Genomic DNA, 19,624 nt, shown 5'->3' with positions numbered 1-19,624 from the left:
GGCCATCCGTTTCCCACTGCGCTATGCAGCTGTACTCACAGGTCCTCGTGTGGCATTGGTTGGGGTTGTGCTGGGCATGCGGAGTGCTGTCATCACAGCTGCTCCCTCCTTGAACCTATTGAAATTTGACTACTGCCGCCCTGGGGCACTCTCCCATGCTTACTGTCTTCACCAGGACATGATCCGCCTGGCCTGCTCTGACACACGCTTCAACAGACTCTATGGACTGTGTATGATTGTGCTGACCATGGGCTCTGATGTCCTTTTTATCCTGCTCTCCTACACTACCATCCTCCGCACCGTGCTGGCCATTGCCTCTGCAGGGGAGCGACTCAAGGCCCTTAACACCTGTGTCTCCCATATTTTGGCCGTGCTCTGCTTCTATGTGCCTGTGTTGGGCCTGTCCATTGTGCACAGATTTGGGCGCCACACCTCACCCCTGGTGCACATCCTCATGGGGACTGTCTCTGTGCTCTTCCCACCCCTGATGAACCCTGTAATCTACAGCATCAAGACCCAGCAGATCCGAAGGGCCATTCTCAAGGTGATTTCACTGGGAAAGATACAATGAGACACAGAGGATGGACCATAGATTTTCAAAATGAGGAAAGCACTAAAGTTTCCTTTTAGAGCCTGCTTAACCACGCAAAACAATTTTTGTTTTATTTTTTCAGTGTGATCAACTGATTGTACATGGAACTAACTCTAATGCCAAATAAAATAAAATGATGCTTGTTATTATTTATGCATTTACTTATATATGGGCATTATTTTCTTATGTGATTTTGTTGTTGTTGTTGTTGTTGTTGTAGGGAAGATGAGCATGCCCGAGACAGAGAGAGAGAGAGACCAAAAATGATAAGTCACCTCCTTGGGTAAATAGCCATGCTACCATCCCTTCTCCTCTGTTCTCTTAAAATTTTGGTCATGAATATACATGTACCCAGCATGATTTTCAAGTCTCAGGGTCTGCAACATGAACTACACACTACTCCATGTGGGCTTCAGTGACTTAACCTGCCACCTGCTGGCTCCCAAATTTATTTATTTTTTGGAAGGATTTTTGCTATAGAGTGTGTGCACTCATTGGAGAGACAGAGACAGAGTGAGACAGAGAGACAGCAAGTGAGACATAACCTGGTGGGGGGGAATGGTCACACTGCAATCCCTTCTCCTTCATTTTTCTCCTGGGATTTTGGGTGTGCATGCACATGCACCTAGCATGAGTTTCAAGCCTCTGTGTCCAGGACTTGAACTGCAGTTTACCACATGGGAGTCCAGCATGTTAATCACTATGCCTCTTACAGCCCCTCCCCAATGTTTTTTTAAATTTTATTTATTCATTCATTTATTTTTATTTGACCAGAGAGAGAGAAAGAAAGAGAGAGAGAAAGTGAGAAAGCAAGCCACCAGGTCCAGGACTTGAACTGTGGTCAGCCATGTGGGGTTGTCCAGCACCTTAACCACCATGCCACCTGCTGTCCCCCGACCCCTCCCAAATTTTTGTATTTTGCACAAATGTTTGCAGATTTCAAGTGATCTTATATTTTTTTATTTTATGGGTTTATTAGAACTATAAATGCAATAATAATATTAATGATATGTCTTCACAATAAATTAATCTTTTTTAAGAATTATTAATTTTTAATTGGAATAACATTGTATTTATTATGCAATACATTATATTTTTAAGTATATATAGCACATTGCCAAAAGAAAATATCTAGCTAATTAACATATTTATAACTGCACATGACTATTGCTTTTGTAGTGAGAGCACTTTATATCCATTCTCTTAGCATTTTTAAGAATACGATATATTATTGTATTAACTATAATCACCATGTTGTACAACAGATCTTTCAAACTTATTCCATTTCTGTGATGGGAATTTAAAAAAAATACTTATTTAATTTTTATTTATTATTATTTTTTAATTTGACCAGAGAGACATAGAGACAGAGGGAAAGTGAGAAAGCAAGCCATGAGGTCTGGGACTTGAACCGTGTTCAGCCATGTGGGAGTCCAGCTCCTTAACCACCATGTCACCTATGGGCCGCCCTTTTTTTCTTTTTTTTTTTGAGAGGTTTTCGCTATAGGGCACGTGTGCTCACCAGAAAGACAGAGAGACATAGAGACAGAAAGCGAGAAATCACCCCCCAGGGGGGATGGTCATGCCGCAATCCCTTCTCCTCCATTCTCCTCTTGGGATTTTGGGCATGCACGCACATGTGCCCAGCCACCGGGTCCGGGACGTGAACCGCGGTCGACTACGTGGGAGTCCAGCAACATAGCCATTACGCTAACTGCTGGTTCCCACCTATGGGCCCCTTTAACGAAAATTTTTTGTCTTTTGTCCAACATCTTCCCAAACTTCAACACTCCCCCAACCACTCTGGCCCCTGGTAACCACCTTCTACTCTGTCTTTATGAGACAAACTTTTTAAATTCCACATATGAGTGAGACTGTGTGGTATTTGTTTTTCTGATCCTGGTTCATTTCAGTTAAGATAATGTCCTTTAGGAAAATTACAAGGTTTTTTTTTATTTTTTAAAGATGATTAATATTCCATTATGATTTTATAGCACATTTTCATTATCTATTCATCTCTTGATGGATACTTGGGTTGATTTTATGTCTTGGGTATTTTGAACAATGTTGTCATAAATGCAGGAGTGAAGATATCTTTTTTCCCTTAGTCTGTTTTCTCAATTATGTTGTGCTTCTTTCTTCCTTTTTAAATTAAAATTTATTTATTCATTTTACATTCATTCACTTAACATCATCACAGCATACAATATGTGATTTCCCATACAGAACACACTGTATAGTGGCTTAATCATACATATATGGTCAACAAATAATTTACATTTCTTGTTTCTTATATATATTTATTTATTCCCCCTATTTCTCCCCCTCTGCCATTTCCCACCCTCCTCTCACACTGTCTCTGGAATCTGTACATGCTTTCCATTCCTTCCCCCCCTCCCCACATTTTATTGAGTCACAAAATATCTTAATTAATCTAACTACTTTCAATAGCAAGTTCTGCTGATGTATACATATCTGGGAACACATGTTTGACTAATGGCATGAAACTCTGTGAGTAGAAGGAATATACTATCAAGTAGCACCTAGTTGAGGCTATATAGCTAGAAAAACCCACCACACAGGCTGAGAAAATAGCCCCCCAAAATGAGAATAACATATGAGAAATACTAGATAACATTAAACATCCAAACATCCAGATAATCAGTATCCCAGAAGGTGAAGAGACTAATAAGGGCATAGATAATCTATTCTATGAAATCCTGGAAGAAAACTTCCTAAAGCTAGAGAAGCATTCACAGATCCAGACCCAAGAAATACAAAGGGCTCTAAATAAAAAAAAAATTTTTTTGGACAGATTTTTACTGTAGGGGCATGTGTGCTTGCTGCAGAGACAGAGAGACAGAAAGCAAGAAATCACCCTCCATGGGGGATGGCCATGCTGTGATCCCTTCTCCATTCACCTCTTGGGATATTGGGAATGCACACATACACGCTTGGTGTGAGTTTTAAGCCTCCAGGCCCAGGAATCCAACCATGGTTGACTACGTGGGAGTTCAGCGATGTAACATCATGCCATTTGCTGGTCTGCTTCTATCTCTGTGTTCTTATCCTTGGAAGAATCTCTTCAGTCCCTCTACTGGCTTTCTAACTCAGCACCAACATTAAAATCAGGGGCCAATGGATCTGACTGAGGTAGTGGTAGGAGTCTTGAGGGATAGATAAAGAAATACAAGTGGCATAAAGAGGTTTCATGGTAAGAAGGAAAGCAAAGAATCTTTAGAAGATATCTACATGCTGGGCGGAGTGGTGGTTAAAGTGCAGGATTCCCACATGCATACCCATGGTTTGAATCCCAGACCCAGTGGTCTGAGAATCATGCCAGGCATGTGTGTGTGCATGCCGCAAATTCCAAGAGACTTATGGAGGAGAAGTGATTGTGGTGTGTCCATCTTCTGTGGGAGGAAAATTTCTCACTTGCTCTGTATTTCTCCAGTGAGCACATGTACCTATGGCAAAAACTTAAAATAAAATAAAGTATATCCTAATCTCTGGAACTTGTGCATATGCTACTTATTTGGCAAAGGGAAATTATGATTGCTAACAGCTGACTTCGTTATTTTAAAACAATTATTTATTTTTATTATTTTTAAATTTTCAATAGAATACACATGCTCACCGAGAGAGAGAAAATGAAAAAGCAAGCTGCCGGGTCAGGGACTCAAACTGCGGTCAACCAAGTAGGAGTCCAGTGGCTCCACCACCATTCCATCCTCCACCTAAACAGGTGACTTCAAAATGAGGAAATTATACTGGGTTATCTCGGTGATCCCAAGTAATTTTAATTGTCTTTAAAAGTAAGAGAGAAAAGCAGAAGAGCTCAAAGTAAGAGAAGGAGATATGATATAGAGAGGACACAGAAATGGGATGTGAAAAATCAACATTAATTACCTTTGAAGACAGAGGAAGGGGCCATAAACAAGGGATGCCATATATGTTTGACCTCTATGTTATACATTTTTCTGTCTTCTATATTATACAGTGAGTGATTTGATATGAAAATCAGCAAAAATAAATTAACAGTGACAAGCTTGAAATATCAGTCTTACCACAGAGATGTAGGCATGTTTATTCTATGTAAGATCTTTCCTTCTACTATAGAAGATTTATGTAAAGCAGAAAACTTTTCCTTAAGGAGTTCCCAATCATTAAGGAAGGATACAAATACTCAGAAAATAGAATTCAAGGGGCTGGCAGGTGACATGGTGGTTAAAGGTGCTGGATTTCCACATGGCTGACCATAGTTTGAGTCCTAGACCTGGTGGCTTGCTTTATCTCTTTCTCTTACTCTCTGTTTCTCTCTGGTCAAAATAAAAAATAATAACAAATGGAATTAAAAAAATAATTTTTTTTAAAGAAAATAGAATCCAAGACAGTAAGCAGAAAAATAATGCAAATCTTGAGGTTTCTTGGGGAAGTGAATAAGAAAAGTGATTGTACAAGCAAGGGGGTGGACTGCATGATCAGCAGTTTTGGAGAAGGTTCCTGGAGACATTAACACTTACCTGGAAGGATCAGAAACAATGAATAGAATCATATTTACTGAGAGAAGACAAGATTGCATTTATGGAAAAAGACAGCAATACAAGCAATGAGCTAAAGGAATAAGGGGATGAGAGATCACATGGGTACCTTTTAGAAGAGAATATGAGACATGTTCACATTGGAAGAAGACTCAGTGTGTTGGGAAAGTATTGGCTGCTGTAAAGAAAAATAAAATATATTCTGAAGGCATAAGGGTTGGAAATACATTTTTCAGCAAGATTGTGAGTTATTTGATAGATTCATCTTTTCAGGATGCCAATCTGCTAGCATGAGGAAGTGAAAATTGAAGCTTAAAAATATTCCAAGAACCACAATAAGAACCAGAGTTCATACATATACATATTAATTTGCCAGAGAGAAGCAGAAAGAGAGAGAGAGAGAGAGGGAGAGGGAGAAAACACCCTCAACAGGGCATGACCTTTCTGCAATCCCTTCTCAGTCAATTTTTTTGTTCTGTCAGGATTTGGGGACATGCACACACATGTACCTGGTGTGTTTTTCAAAATGCCAGGTCCTGGATTTGAATTGTCTGGTTGGCTGATGGTGTATTTTTAGCCACTAGATCACAGGGTCAGCCCCCAGAGTTCTTATTCTATGGTTTTGGTTAGTGATCAGGTTGGACTCAGTAAGTGAGGCAGTAGTGAAGCAATTCAGAAACTCCTTTCAAATGAGAATCATAAGAACTGGCAGGTGAAATGTAGGGACAGAGGAAGAGGAAGAGTCACAGTTAATTGTTGGGTTGTATTCTTCAGCAGTGTGAGAGTGATGGTGGTGACAAAGTGGGTGCTTCAACAGGAAGTTCAAGAGGGGAGGATAGTGAGTCTTGCAGAATTTTGATGAATTCACAGAGGAAGGTTTAAATGGAAGTTTTCTTCCAGGTATGAAGGGACAGGGGCACTAGTAGATTGACTAAGCAGAACTCTAATGCTATGTTTGCATTGAAGAATGTGGACTTGGGGCAGGCAGGTGGAGTGGTGGTTGAGGGTACTGGACTCCCATATGGCTGATGGTGGTTCAAGTCCTGGACCTAGCAGCTTGCTTTCTTTCCTTCTCTCTCTCTCTCTGTCCCTCTTTGGTCAAATTAAAATAAATAAATAATCTTAAATAAGATATTATTATTATTATTATTATTTTTAGAATGTGAATTTGGTAGTTTAGCATGGTTCTTATTATTTTTTTTTTCCCAATGGATATCTTGCAAAGACATTATCATGGGATATGGGCCTAAATGCACAGTTATGGTAAGCTTCTTGGTGGAGAATAGTTGGTTTAATTGAGGTCTCTTGGTAGTCTTTGATAAATGCTGTGAGGTTGTGACAAGAAGAGGGATGTGTTCCTAGTGGTTGTTATGTTAAAAAAAAAAAAAAAGGGGTTCTAACAGTGGGGAAAGAAAAGCAAAAGCAAAAAAACTAAATAAAATTCATGGCCAGTCTCAGGACTCAATATGATATTTTGTCTGTGTGAATTGACAAGGGAAAAAGAGTACCTCGAGAAGAGTTATAGAGGAAGTAGAGATGAAAACATGTTGGATTATCTTGAAAAAGTTTACTCAAGGGATACTTTTAAATAGCACTCTAGCTAACTAATGAAAGAAAGAACACCAAGAGAAAAGTACTGTATGTTGCCCAGTCTTTTTATTTCACAAATATCAATCACAAGACCAGGACAATACATAAAGAATCATTTGAGTACAGAGGACTGAAGACAGTCATTAAAATCAAGTTTACAATTATTGCCATCTTAGAAAGCAGAAAACACAACTCTACTGTACACTCCCAGTCTGCAAAAAGTAACTGGAATTCAAGCAGAAAATAATAGACTTCACTCTGTCTCTCACTCTAAAATAATGGTCAGAAGTCTCCCAAATTTGTTGGAAAACAACAACTTACATGAATAGATCCAAGATGTTTAGTGAATGCCAAACCAGAAATATCTAAAGAAAATCACTCCAACATAACCATAGTCAAACTGCTGAAATCCAATGACAAATAGTGATTTTTAATTCTAGCATTTTTTCTTTACTACCTTTTATTACAAAGAGTACAGAAACAGAGAGAGAGAGAGAGAGAGAGAGAGAGAGAGAGAATTCCTAATGGGAAAGGCCATACTGCAATCCTTTCTCCTCTATTTCTCCTTCCTTTCTTGATTTTGAGCAGGAACACAAGCACACACAGTGTGTTTCTCAAGCTTCTGGGTCTGGAACCCAAATCACATTGCCTGCCATGTGGGATCCAGCTATCTTAACCACCATACCACCATCTGGTCTAGAAATTTTTAAAAGAAAATATTAGTTCTTTCCTTTTACTACTCATCTATTTCTCATTTAAAAAATAATTATTAATATGTCATATGATAAAAATATATATTTTGTCTTCATTCCTAGTTCTTGGTACAGAGCTCCAAAACCCCTTAGAATTTATTGAGTGGTGAGGGTGTCTAGTTATTCATAAGAAACTCCTTTGACCACACCTGAATAAGATGAATCAGAGTGAGTCCTTTAAATAACTTCAGGATTAGGATCTGATCACCAATAAGACACAATAGTGATTAGAGGGTAAAAACTTTCAATTCTACTCCCCCCTTCCCCTGCTGCCAGAGAGAAGTAAAGGGGGCCCAGCAACTGGGCTATAAAAACTCTTGAACAAGAAGATTTGAACAACTTTGGATTGGTTAATGCAGTGATGAAGGAGAATGTGTTGTGTCAGAGAGAACATGGAAGCTCTACGCTCTCCACTCTCAATACTTTGCCATTTGTATCTCTTCGTTTGGCTGTTTTTGAGTTGTATCCTTTATAAAAAACTGGATTATTTTACTATAGACACACATTAAATATTGATATATAATATATATATATATATATATTTTGCTCTGTTTATAAATGCTAAAGAGACTATTCCTCTCCACCTTTCTCCACACAGATACCTTTCTCCTCTGAGAAAGTTTCTTTGAAGATTAATAGGATGTAAGTCTCTCTAGGGAAAAAAAATGACTACTATCCCAGCTTTACAACTCAGGAATGTCTGCATATTCTGCAGGTAGGTAAATTTCTCTGTAATACTTTTAATATCTATGTAACTATAAATTAATTTCTCAAAGCTTTTTTGAGGTCAGCAGGTGGTGTGGTGGTTAAGGGTTCTGGACTCCCACATGGCCGGCCATGGTTCAAGTCCCGGACCTGATAACTTACTTTCTTGGAACCAGCAGTTAGCGTAATGGCTATGTTGCTGGACTCCCATGTAGCCGACCGCGGTTCAAGTCCTGGACCTGGTGGGTTAAACTCACGCTGGGTGCGTGTGCATGCATGCCCAAGATCCTAAGAGGAGAATGGAGGAGAAGGGATTGCAGTGTGGCCATCCCCCCGGGGGGTGGTTTCTTGCTTTCTATCTCTCTGTCTCTCTCTGTTTTTCTGGCAAGCACACACGCCCTGTAGCAAAAACCTCTCTAAGAAAAGCTTTTTCTTAGTCTAGCATCTCAAGTTTCTGGCAAAAATTATATACAGAAAGTCCCAATTCAGGAAAAACACCAAAATCTTTTCTTTATGTCCTACAAATATGCCAAGAATTTGAATAGATGGCTAAGAAGAAGGAGGCTCCATGATTATGGGGCAAGGAAAGCATCCTTAAAATTTTTCATAGCTTCTGAAAGATGAGACAGACAAGGGCATTAGTGGCTCATATCACCCAGAATGTGGGCAGTGATGAAGGAGCATCAGCACAGAGTCTATTGCCATCCATCCAAGTGGCTGGTGCACATCACATATGGAAAATGTGCAGGACACATCATTTTGGCCAAGCAATCCCTGTCAGGGAAAAAAGAAATCAGGAACTATGACTTTAGATCAAGAATGAGGTGTTTACCTTGATTGGCTTTTATCTTTTGACCAAAAGGAAGGTAACATTTTGTGCCAGAGAACATAATGGCATTAATAACAATAACACAATCACTTGTATGGAATTACATAATTTCTAAAGTGCTTTATCATTCACTTTCTCATTGGACACTTACAAAACAACCCTGTGAGATAGTGTTATGGTATCTAAAAAGAAGGGCTCCTCAATGGCAAATTAGGAGAGTCTCATAAGCGATCTAAGGTAGTTTATATCTCCAACACACTTGACCTAATTATCTTGTCTTTCCTCCCAGAAATCATAAACTTACAGCACTCTAATATAACTTTATATGTGTCATTGATGCAACCTAATATCATTAAGTATTCCAGTTTTGTTAAGGTCTTCTTTTGTGAATAAAGTCAGATAGATAGGGAACCTCCACCCATCCCCTATTTGTATCCAGTTTGGGGATTCTCTCTTTCTTATTTGAATTCATAATCACTGTTAGGGAGGAGTCACAAAAACATAACATTTAAATAGTGCAGGAGAAGCATTTTATATATTAATTTTATTTTATTTGGTAGAAGATAGTCATTAAATAATGGAGAACCTTACAAAAACATTTAAAATAACACTTTTCACAACTGTGAATACACAGAACTTCAAGAAGCTATCTACCTTTGAAATAAGGGACCTACACAATTTGGGTTATTTTGATAGTATGTAAAAAGACTTATATCCATACCAAGAAGAGCTTCTGCTAAATGGCAGCTGGTCTGTCCTCTGACTTTCAAGCAGAACCCTCCTCCAGTGATCCTTAGCAACATTTCCCTTTGGGGGAAAACACAAGGGTCACTCGTTCACGAATCTGTTTGGTCTTTACTCCATAAATAATTGGGTTCATCATGGGGGGAACAAGAACATAGAGATTGGCCAGGAGGATGTGCACATGCTTGGGAATTTTTCTGCCAAAGCGCTGAGCAATGACAGTAAAAATCCCTGGAAGGTAGAACATGAGGATGACACAGACATGAGAACCACAGGTGCTAAGTGCTTTTATCCGAGCATCACGAGATGGCAGCCTGAAGACTGCTCGAAGAATGAGCCCATAGGAGATGACTATCGTCACCATATCTAACATAACACTGAGTAATGGCACAGAAATTCCATACCAAATATTGATGGTAATATCAGCACAAGCCAACTTTGCCAGGCCCATATGCTCACAGAAGGTGTGGGCAATGATGTTTGTCCGGCAGAAGGGCAGGCGCTTCACAAGGAAGACAATGGGGAAGACAGTCGCAAAACTTCTGAACACCACAACACCCCCTATTTTTCCAATGACTCTATGGCTAAGAATGGTGGTATACCTCAGTGGGTAGCAGATGGCCACATAGCGGTCAAAAGCCATGGCCAAGAGGATGCCTGACTCCACTACAAAGGCAAAGTGCATGAAGAAGAGCTGAGTCACACAGCCGCCAAAGGAGATGTCCACATCATCAAACCAGAAGATGCTCAGGGCTTTGGGTACCGTGGATGTGGATAGAATCAGGTCCCAAAAAGCTAGCATGGAGAGGAAAAGATACATGGGTTCATGAAGACTGCGCTCCACTGCTACCACGCAAATCAGGATGCCGTTTCCTGACACTGCCACGAGGTACATCAGGCAGAAAGGAATGGAGATCCATACGTGCAGCTCCTTCAGGCCAGGGATGCCAATGAGGACAAACATGTCATAGTTGACAATAGAGTGGTTGAGAGCTGACATGCCAGAATTATGGTATGGAACTTTCATCACTTTTCTATTTAATGGGAAAGAAAGAAGAGAGCTAGTCTATTATGATCAACTAACATGTTAACTCTCATGGGTGCAAACATCTACCATGTAAGTCTCAGTTAATAAGTCCCTCGGTGGTGTTCACTGTGGACCTAAATACGTGAGTATTCTGCTTTGAAGAGAATGATACCCAAAATTAAAAGTGGAGTCAAAGAAATTTTAAATGATACTCCCAAATAACATCCTGAGGCTGGTACTATTTTCTCACATAATTTGGCAGTCATACAGACTGTAAAACCCTTTTTTTATTGTTATTTTTTGAGACAGGGTCTTGTTGTATTATTCAGGCTGGTCTGAAACTTATGACCCTTCTGTCTCAGCCTTCCTGATAGCTGGGATTACAGACTTGTACCCACCATGTCTGATTCTATAAAATCTTTAATCATCATTCATTCACTGAGTAAACATTTTGAAACAGGAAAGAAGATTATAAACTTTTATGAAGAACTGCAGAAAAGAATAGAAACCAAGTTTTTATTATTGACTTACCTAGCACACATATTACCTAATTGACTAATGATAATTAATTATCTAAATATCTATGGATTTTCTACAATGTATACAGAAAAATTTAACATGCATATAAAAGATAAAAAATGAGTTCAAAAGCTTTTAAAACAGAAATCTTACACATAGGGTTATGATCTGTTTGAACCACGGTGTCAATGTAGTTAAGTTTATCTGTGTAATAAACTATTATTCACTAACTACAGGCTTCTGTTTTAGAGCTTCAGTAGTGAAATGTGCTATTGAAGTATTAATTACAATCACTATAGTTAGGAATACTGCAACTTAAGAATGAGTGAAGTTACAGTGATATCACAGGTGAGTATTTTTCCTAAAATTCAGAATGAGACTCTGAACCAAAGTCTACTCAGATTATTAAAATGATTATATTTCTATTATAGAGTTTTCTTTATTATTACATATAAATTTTACTATTTCAAAGAAATCATGTCATATACAAGTAACACGAGCAACTGTCAAAAATATAAGACAATATAATGGGTTACTGATACCAACTGCTTCTTATTTTAAACTTTTTTATTCAAAATTGACTTAGTAATTTTTTTCTTTGCTGGTTTTAATTCCTTAAAATTATTGTTATTTTTTTTGGTGCTAGAACTGAATTTGAATGAAATAGAAAAACAATGTCATTCTTTCTTTTGGAGAATTCAATAAGGTTGATTTTCCGCAAATCTCCAGTAATTCTTGTGGAAGCCTTACCCTATGCTGTATGACTTTCATTACTGAAAAGGGGACTTATAATGGAATACATTATACTCTCCATAGAAGACCACAATGAAATGACCAATCTTGCCATTATTTTAAATAACCTACAAATTAAAAATCTTCATTAAAAAGAAAATAAATTTTCTAATTAACAAAGAAAAACCTTGCTGTTCTGTAACAGGAAAAATAGACTTATACACAGTTATGGCTGAACTATTTTTACTTACAAAATAGTCATCATATATTATTTACCTTTTATTATTAAATTAAAAAAGAAGAGGTTTAAAAGTGTTTATGTATGTTGTCACTATTGAGCAACAGCAATGACATATACACATATACATACACAGATGAGATGTCCAGGAGACAAAACATGGAATATTAAATATTGTTATATCCAGGAAGTGAACTAATGGGTGATTTTACTTTATTTTGTTTTATCTGAGCAGTTCTATATTTCTATTATATGGAAAATATGATATTATTTTATGATTACCAACTATATGACAGCAATTTGACAAAGTTCATTTTGTTGTTGATAAGAATGCTACAATTTTGGACTTTTATTGCAAGTAACTTAATTTCTATCTCAACCTTTAGAGGAGTTTACTCAGTATCTTCTCTCCTCCCTAAGAATCTAGTTTTTTGCTGGACCAGTTCAAGGTTCATAATGTATCTGGAGTGGTTCTTTGATTTTTAAAATAAGTCAGGAAGTCAAGCATTGATTACTATCTCTTGAAATATTAATTAGTGACATAGTTGACATGAGAAAGAATAGCGATTGCATTTACCAAAGGATAGCTATGTGTGTGGAACAATATGTACTTGTCATTTAATTCACGATAAAACATTTTCCTAATATTCTTAAAATTAAGAACCAAGGTATTTTTTTCATTTTAACAAGGGTCAATTGGTTAGGCAAATTATCATCTCTGATGTGGTATTTCAAGATTTTAAAATGGGATAAGCTAAATGGGTGAGTACAGACTTCATAGACTGGTAATGAAGTCCAGGTCAAAATCACGCCACTCACAGAAAGTAAGATTTGAGCCCATAGAATCCCTGTCTTCTCTAACGTATCAAGAGTTACATTTTTACAGGTTCTTTACCAAGAAACATCTCAGATTTGGTGTTTTATCTTGGGTTAAAAGATTAAAGCCCTCTTTTGACGTAGATCCTATTAAAAACCTGTCTCATTTTGGGAGTCCTAAATGCTGGTGTTAGCATGCAAACACCTTTAAGTAGAGAACTAGACTTAGACAATCACATGTGCAAAATGTCATCTGGGAAAGCTCAGAGAGCAAGGTACAGAGGTGGGCATTATTTTTGGGGAAGGGTAAAAATGGCTAAACCTAAACTTGGGGAGAAATTACTGCAGTGGAACCAGGAGAGAAATGCAGATTCAGAGAATCAAAGTCATGGGGAAGGATAGTCAAAAATGTACACTCTAAAATAAAGTCACTTACTTTATTTCCAGCTCACTTGGCTAGAGCAGACACAACAAAACTGTTTCTTGACGTCTAGGAGATCACACTAAATCCTAAAATGTCTGTGTGTGTAAGTTCACCACGAATGTTCTGCCTGCTACCTGTGCGGTCTCACTCATTCACTTCCATCCATGTCTTCTACTGCAGGTGGGAGACTCCCCACTGCACAGAATGGAGGGTGTTCCTAGGAGCATTTATTGCTCTTCTGGAAAGTCCCAAGAGGGTGACCTTTGGGACTTGGTCCTTGGCTCTGTCTTCAGTTAAAGTGCAGACAAAGACAAGGAAGTGAAGAAATTACTTAACTCTTTTACTGCTTAATCAAAAAACCACCTTGATTGTCCTTGTATTGAGCAGTGAGTCCCACAAAAGTGCCTAAGACACAACATTAAAGGAAACACTTAAGGCTCTGAAAGTAATTCCTTCCATATGTATTGCACCCAGGCACCTCACTGACCAACCCCTAGTACCAGTCTGGAGGGAGTGTTGTTTAATTCATTTCAATATCATCTCAGCATGTCTCATCTCTGCCAGGATTATGGTGAAAGTTCTTCAGCTAATTTTGGTGCCTCTAAAATTTCATTCTAATTGTATCTCATTTATTGCTGCATACACTCTACATCACAGCTGAAACGAGGTTTTCAGTGTGTCAATTTGATTTTGTCACACTCCTAAGTAAAACCTTTGTTCAGCTCTTCTCACTCTTAGACTTTAGATTAGGACTCCAGTTCTGCATCATAGGGTACAGGCCATGTTCACTTTTCCAAACTCTTCTGGTCTTCTCTCCTCTCAGCCTCACCCACATCTAAGGTTCTGCCCATTTGAGGGTGTGTACTTTTCCCTGCATCTCGTAATGTCTCCACTTGCTCTTTTGCATTTGAAATAATGCTCTCTCAGCCTTGCATATTCCTATTTCCATCATTTGCCTTGAAAACACCTATGTTTCCTTCAAAGCCCAGCTCCAGTGTAATATTTTTGACAATCCTGTCCTCTCCCCTAATTTTATCAGCACTACTCTGCTCTCTGCCCACATAGCGCCTTGATTTCTTTTCTTTTTCTTTCTTTCTTTCTTTCTTTCTTTCTTTCTTTCTTTCTTTCTTTCTTTCTTTCTTTCTTTCTTTTTCTTTCTTTCCTTCTTTCTTTTATTTATGTGTGTGTGTGTCTTATAGGGGTCTTCGCTCGCTAGAGAGAGATACAGACAGACAGAAAGCTAGAAATCACTCCCCTGGGGGGATGACCATGCTGCAATTCCTTCTCCTCCAGTCTCCTCTTGGGATTTTAGGTACACACACACACACAGAGTGTGAGTTTTAAGCTACTGGGTCCAGGACTTGGACTGCAGTTGACTGAGTAGGAATCCAGTGACATAACCATTAAGTCATCTACTGGTCCCATTTTTTTTTCAAGTTTTTACCATAGAGTGTGTGCACTCACTAGAGACAGAGAGAGATGGAAAGTGAGAAATCATCCACTGGGGGTATGCCCATGCCACAGTTTCTTCTCCTTTTTATATTGGGATTTGGGGCACACACACACACATGCCTGGTGTGTTCTACAAGCCTCCGGTCCATGACTTGAACTGTGGGTTGGCCATGTGGGATCTAGCACCTGAATCACCACGCCATTTACAGCCTCTCTCCTTGTACTTTTTATTTTAGGTTTTTGCCATAGGGCGCATGCGCTTGCTGGAGAGAGACAGAGACAGTCAGAGGAGAGTGAGAAATCCCCCTGGGAGTGGAGAGACGTAACCACCCCGCCATGTGCTGGCCCCTCCTTGTGGTTTTTATAGGTACATCTTTTATCACTCAGCAGTGGAGTGGCCAGCTTCCTTGTGTATTTTCCCCATTAATTTGTGATCTCTTTGAGGACAGTTTAAAAAAAGAAAAAGCCTTAGTTATATCTTCATCTGTAGTGCCTGTTGCACAGTAAAAGAAAATAAAATAATTAAAAAAATTGATCACTGTGTAACATACCGAACAATGTGTAAAGTATATTACATATGACATCACATCAGTCCTCAACCCTTGAGAAAGGCTGGATTTCTATGCACATAAATGGAATCTTGGGGTGGTTACATAAATTTCCCAATTTCACACAAAAAGGACAGGTGAGACTGGTATATCACTGCAAGTAGTTTCTGACCTCAAGACCTTTCACCTTAACCCATCACCTATACTGTCCTACAGATTCCCCCCCCCCAAATTGTGTTTGGATGAATGTATAAAGGATTGAATAGCAAACTGAGACGGGCACATACTCTTCATCTGGTTATACTTCTGGTTTGTGGCGTATACAATGCAACTAGGTGAATGATACTGTGCTGTGCATAAAGAAGTAAATCTTTGAAAAAGCAAAAACAAAGCAAAATTGGAAAGGGATGTTTAAAAGTGAAGACATAGTAATAAAGTCAGTGAAATGGTGATGTATAGGTTTTACAAAGTTCTGGACTTTAGTCTTTTTAAATTCCTTCCAAAGAATTTTGTAACATTTCTGGATTTTTTCTCTATTATTTAGTTTTATACAATGAATAATGCTTATAATAAATACATAAATTGAAACCTGTGGAGACAACAAATACTTGCTGAATTTGTGTATAACACAGTTAAATCAATTTTTGTAGCCTTTTAGTTAGAAAATTTTGTCCCAACTTTTAATGTTATTATCAATATGTATGTACTTATCCTTTTTTTCTAGTTGTTTTGTGTTTCCTTCTATTTTTCTCTTCCTAGTTTTCTTGGTATAATAGTCCCTTAAAAATCTTCTGAAGAGCTTGGCTAAAATTACTTCTTTCAGAGTTTTAAATATGTCTTCCCACCCTTGCCTGCATTGTTTCAGCTGAGAGATCCTATGTTAGCCTAATGAAGTAACCTTTGTAAGTTACTTGATATTTCTCTCTTGCCATTTTTAGAATATTGTCTTCGTCTTTGATTTTTACCATTATGCCTTGGAGAAGAGCTTTTTATTTATTTATTTATTTGAGATTTTTACTATAGGTTGCATGTACTCACTGAAGAGACAAAGAGACAGAAAGCAAGAAATCACCCCCCACCACCACTACCCCTACAGCCAGAGGGGACAGAGGGGATGGCCATGCTGCAATCTCTTCTTCATTCTCTTCTCAGGATTTGAGCAAGCACAAACACACGCCCAACATATGTTTCGAGTCACTGGGTCCAGGACTTGGACTATGGCTGACCACCTGGGAGTCCAGTGTCTTAACCACTATGCCACCTGCTGGTCACAAAAGATCTTATCTATTTGGTGTCCTTCTTATTTTCTGGATATGGATGCTCACGTGTCTCTCTAAATTTGAAAGGTTTTCGGCTAATATATTATGAAAAATGTTTTCTAAGTCTTTATCTGTCTCTTCACCTTCTAGAATAAATATTACGTAGCTATCCAGTCATTTATTGGTATGTAGGATTTCCTGTATGCTGTTCTCATTTTTTTTTTTTTTTGAGAGGTTTTCGCTATAGGGCACGTGCGCTCGCCAGACAGACAGAGAGAGACATAGAGACAGAAAGCGAGAAATCACACCCCAGGGGGGATGGTCATGCCGCAATCCCTTCTCCTCCATTCTCCTCTCGGGATCTTGGGCACGCACGCACACGCGCCCGGCGTGAGATTTAAGCCACCAGGTCCGAGACGCGAACCGCGGTCGACTACGTGGGAGTCCAGCGACATAGCCATTACGCTAACTGCTGGTTCCCTGCTGTTCTCATTTTTAATTGCTATTCTTCTGGATTTTTATTTCCAGTTATCTAGAGTGTGTAGGAAGTTTTGTTTTCAAGACCAGAGATTCTTCTACAAGGTCTAATCTGCTTTTAATACTTTCAAGAGAAGTTCTGATTTCTTGAAATGTATTCTTTAGCTCCAGGAATTCTTTTTGATTCTGAAAGTAGAAGCAGAGAGCTAGAAAGAAAAATATATTAATTAAAAATCAGACAACAAAAGATCTCATAAGTTAACAAAGATCATTTTAACATAGTCAATGAAAGAAGAATCTTTAATTTCCATATAGAGACTGGGGGAGATAAGAGCTTACATCTGAAAAAAATCTGTGGATATCGATCATTGGTACAGTTAAAGATAGGTAAAATTGTACATAACATTAGCTCATTAGGAAGAGATAGAAAAAGAACACTTTTACTCACTCACTGTGAGTTCTTGTAAGAGCATGGCACTGTGCTGTTCATAAAGCAGTCACAACGTGTTGTGGTAAATACTAGGGCAGGGGTAAATACACGGATGTATGATAAATGGTTTCCAAGTAGGTACGTGTTAAGCTGAGTCAAGCAGAAAAAAATACAAAGGATGTTTCTGAAAGAAGAAATAACAAACATGGAGAATTGATGCTTGAAAAATTATAATGTTATTTGGAGCTTTGCTAATTTAGAATCTAGAATTTAGGATGTACCTATGGATAGAGAATGCAAGAGATGAAACTGAGATGCTAGATCTTGTGTGTTATGCTAATGCAGATTTGTTTTATCCTAAAGACTTTATGAACCTGAAGAAATAATGTTCCTGTTTCTATTTTAGAAATAGTATTATAACTTTAGAAGAGAGGATGGAATTGAAATATTTAGACAAATATGGGCCCAGTAGCAGAAATGACAGGAGACTACACAGAAGTGACAAAAGCAGGAAAGTGCTTCTAAAGATATTTTTAAGTAAAAATTGACAGCACTTACATGTGTATATGTAAAGAGCTTTATTTCTCTTTCTTTCTTCTTCTTCTTCTTTTTCTTCTTCTTTTTTTGATTTCCAGAGAGTGTGTGCATTTATCGGTAACAGACTGAAAAAAAGAGAGTAAGAAAGTACCCTAATGGGGCATAGTAACATCAAAATCTCATCTCCATTTTTCTCTCCCATTAAAATTTGGGGTATACATGACAACCAACAGATGGCCTGATGGTTACATTGCTGGACTCCCACGTAGTCAACTGCAGTTCAAGTTACAGGCTTGGTGGCTTAAAACTCATGCAGGGTGTATGTATATGCATGCCCAAAGTCCCAAGAAGAAAATAGAGAAAAAGAGATTGTGGTGTGACCATCCCTCTTTGGGGGTGATTTCTTGCTTTCTGTCTCTTTCTCTCCAGTGAGCACATGCACCCTATAGCATAATCTCTCTTGAAAAAAAAATTGAGGGTAGACATGTACACATGCCTAGCATGTTTTTCAAGCCACCGGGTCTGGGATTTGAACTGGTTGGTCATGTGGAATCTGGCTTCCTTAACTACTAAGCTATGGAGCAGCCTATGTGTTGAGTTTCAGTGAAAATTCAACTGCTTGATCAATATTATTGATTTGTGATAAACAGAGCATTCTCTAATTTTTGTAGACTTGTAGTAGAAAGAACTTATATCCCTCCTCCCTCCTGCCCATGTGTATTCTAAAATAACTATTACACATGCTTACACAAATGGTTGAAAATGTATAGCATAAAGAAAATAGCACCCCAAAACAGAAACAAACAAAAAAACCCAAACCTCTCCAAAAAAAAAAAAAAGTTACACTTGCAAATCCGGAGAAGATATACTTCCATTAAAACTTTTCAGTCTTATTGAATTTCTACTTGAACTTCTGGGAAAAGCACTTCTCCTCTACGAAGTTAGTCCATAAAGATGAAGAGAGGTAGCTGTTTTTTCAGATGTAAAGGCATACACACACACACAACACACACACACACACACACACACACACACACACACACACAAGAAAATAGCACCCAGAGATATTCAAGTTCTTGCAAATACACACATATCAAACAGATTTCCCCGTAATTGTTCTAGCCACAGTGGAGAGAGCACTTACCATTTTGAAAGCCTCCAGGAATTCTGCTCTCTTAGGACACTGCCTGTCTTGGAAGATGTGTGCTTGCTGGGACTCAGTCTAACTCCAGCCTTAGGGACCTCAGTACTTTAGGATCTAGAGCCCTGGGAAGTGCCCACTGTGTAATCTACAGCTTAGTGATTTGTTTTGTGTCTGTGGTTCTCCAGGGACTACAAGCTCTGAGTGTCCTCTCCAGAGGTCCAAGAAGAGTTAATAAGAGATCTGGTCTCTCCAGGGTGTCTCGTTTTGG

General features: G+C 38.4%; 2 protein-coding genes and 1 long non-coding RNA gene across 3 annotated transcripts; 1 reads left to right on the top strand and 2 right to left on the bottom strand.

Moving 5' to 3' along the window:
- Position 1: 1 nt before the first annotated feature.
- On the top strand, positions 2-571 carry LOC102477962 (olfactory receptor 51L1; the record flags this gene model as incomplete). Its single annotated transcript, XM_006162542.1, has 1 exon — positions 2-571. A coding segment is annotated over one exon (570 nt), but the record flags the coding sequence as incomplete, so codon positions are not given.
- Positions 572-9,802: 9,231 nt separating this feature from the next.
- Positions 9,803-10,753, bottom strand: LOC102477527 (olfactory receptor 52B2). Its single transcript, XM_006162541.1, has one exon. The coding sequence runs from the start codon at positions 10,751-10,753 to the stop codon at positions 9,803-9,805; it is 951 nt and encodes a 316-aa protein (XP_006162603.1).
- Positions 10,754-17,248: 6,495 nt separating this feature from the next.
- LOC102471525 (uncharacterized) lies at positions 17,249-18,270 on the bottom strand. Its single transcript, XR_336592.2, has 3 exons — positions 18,234-18,270; positions 17,694-17,859; positions 17,249-17,451 (listed from the first exon to the last, which is right to left on the bottom strand). It is a non-coding gene; the product is annotated as an uncharacterized LOC102471525 (long non-coding RNA).
- Positions 18,271-19,624: the final 1,354 nt, after the last annotated feature.

This window comes from Tupaia chinensis, unplaced genomic scaffold (genome assembly GCF_000334495.1).
Source record: "Tupaia chinensis unplaced genomic scaffold, TupChi_1.0 Scaffold140176_1, whole genome shotgun sequence".
NCBI lineage: Eukaryota > Metazoa > Chordata > Mammalia > Scandentia > Tupaiidae > Tupaia > Tupaia belangeri.
This window is presented reverse-complemented; position numbering and strand designations above follow the sequence as displayed.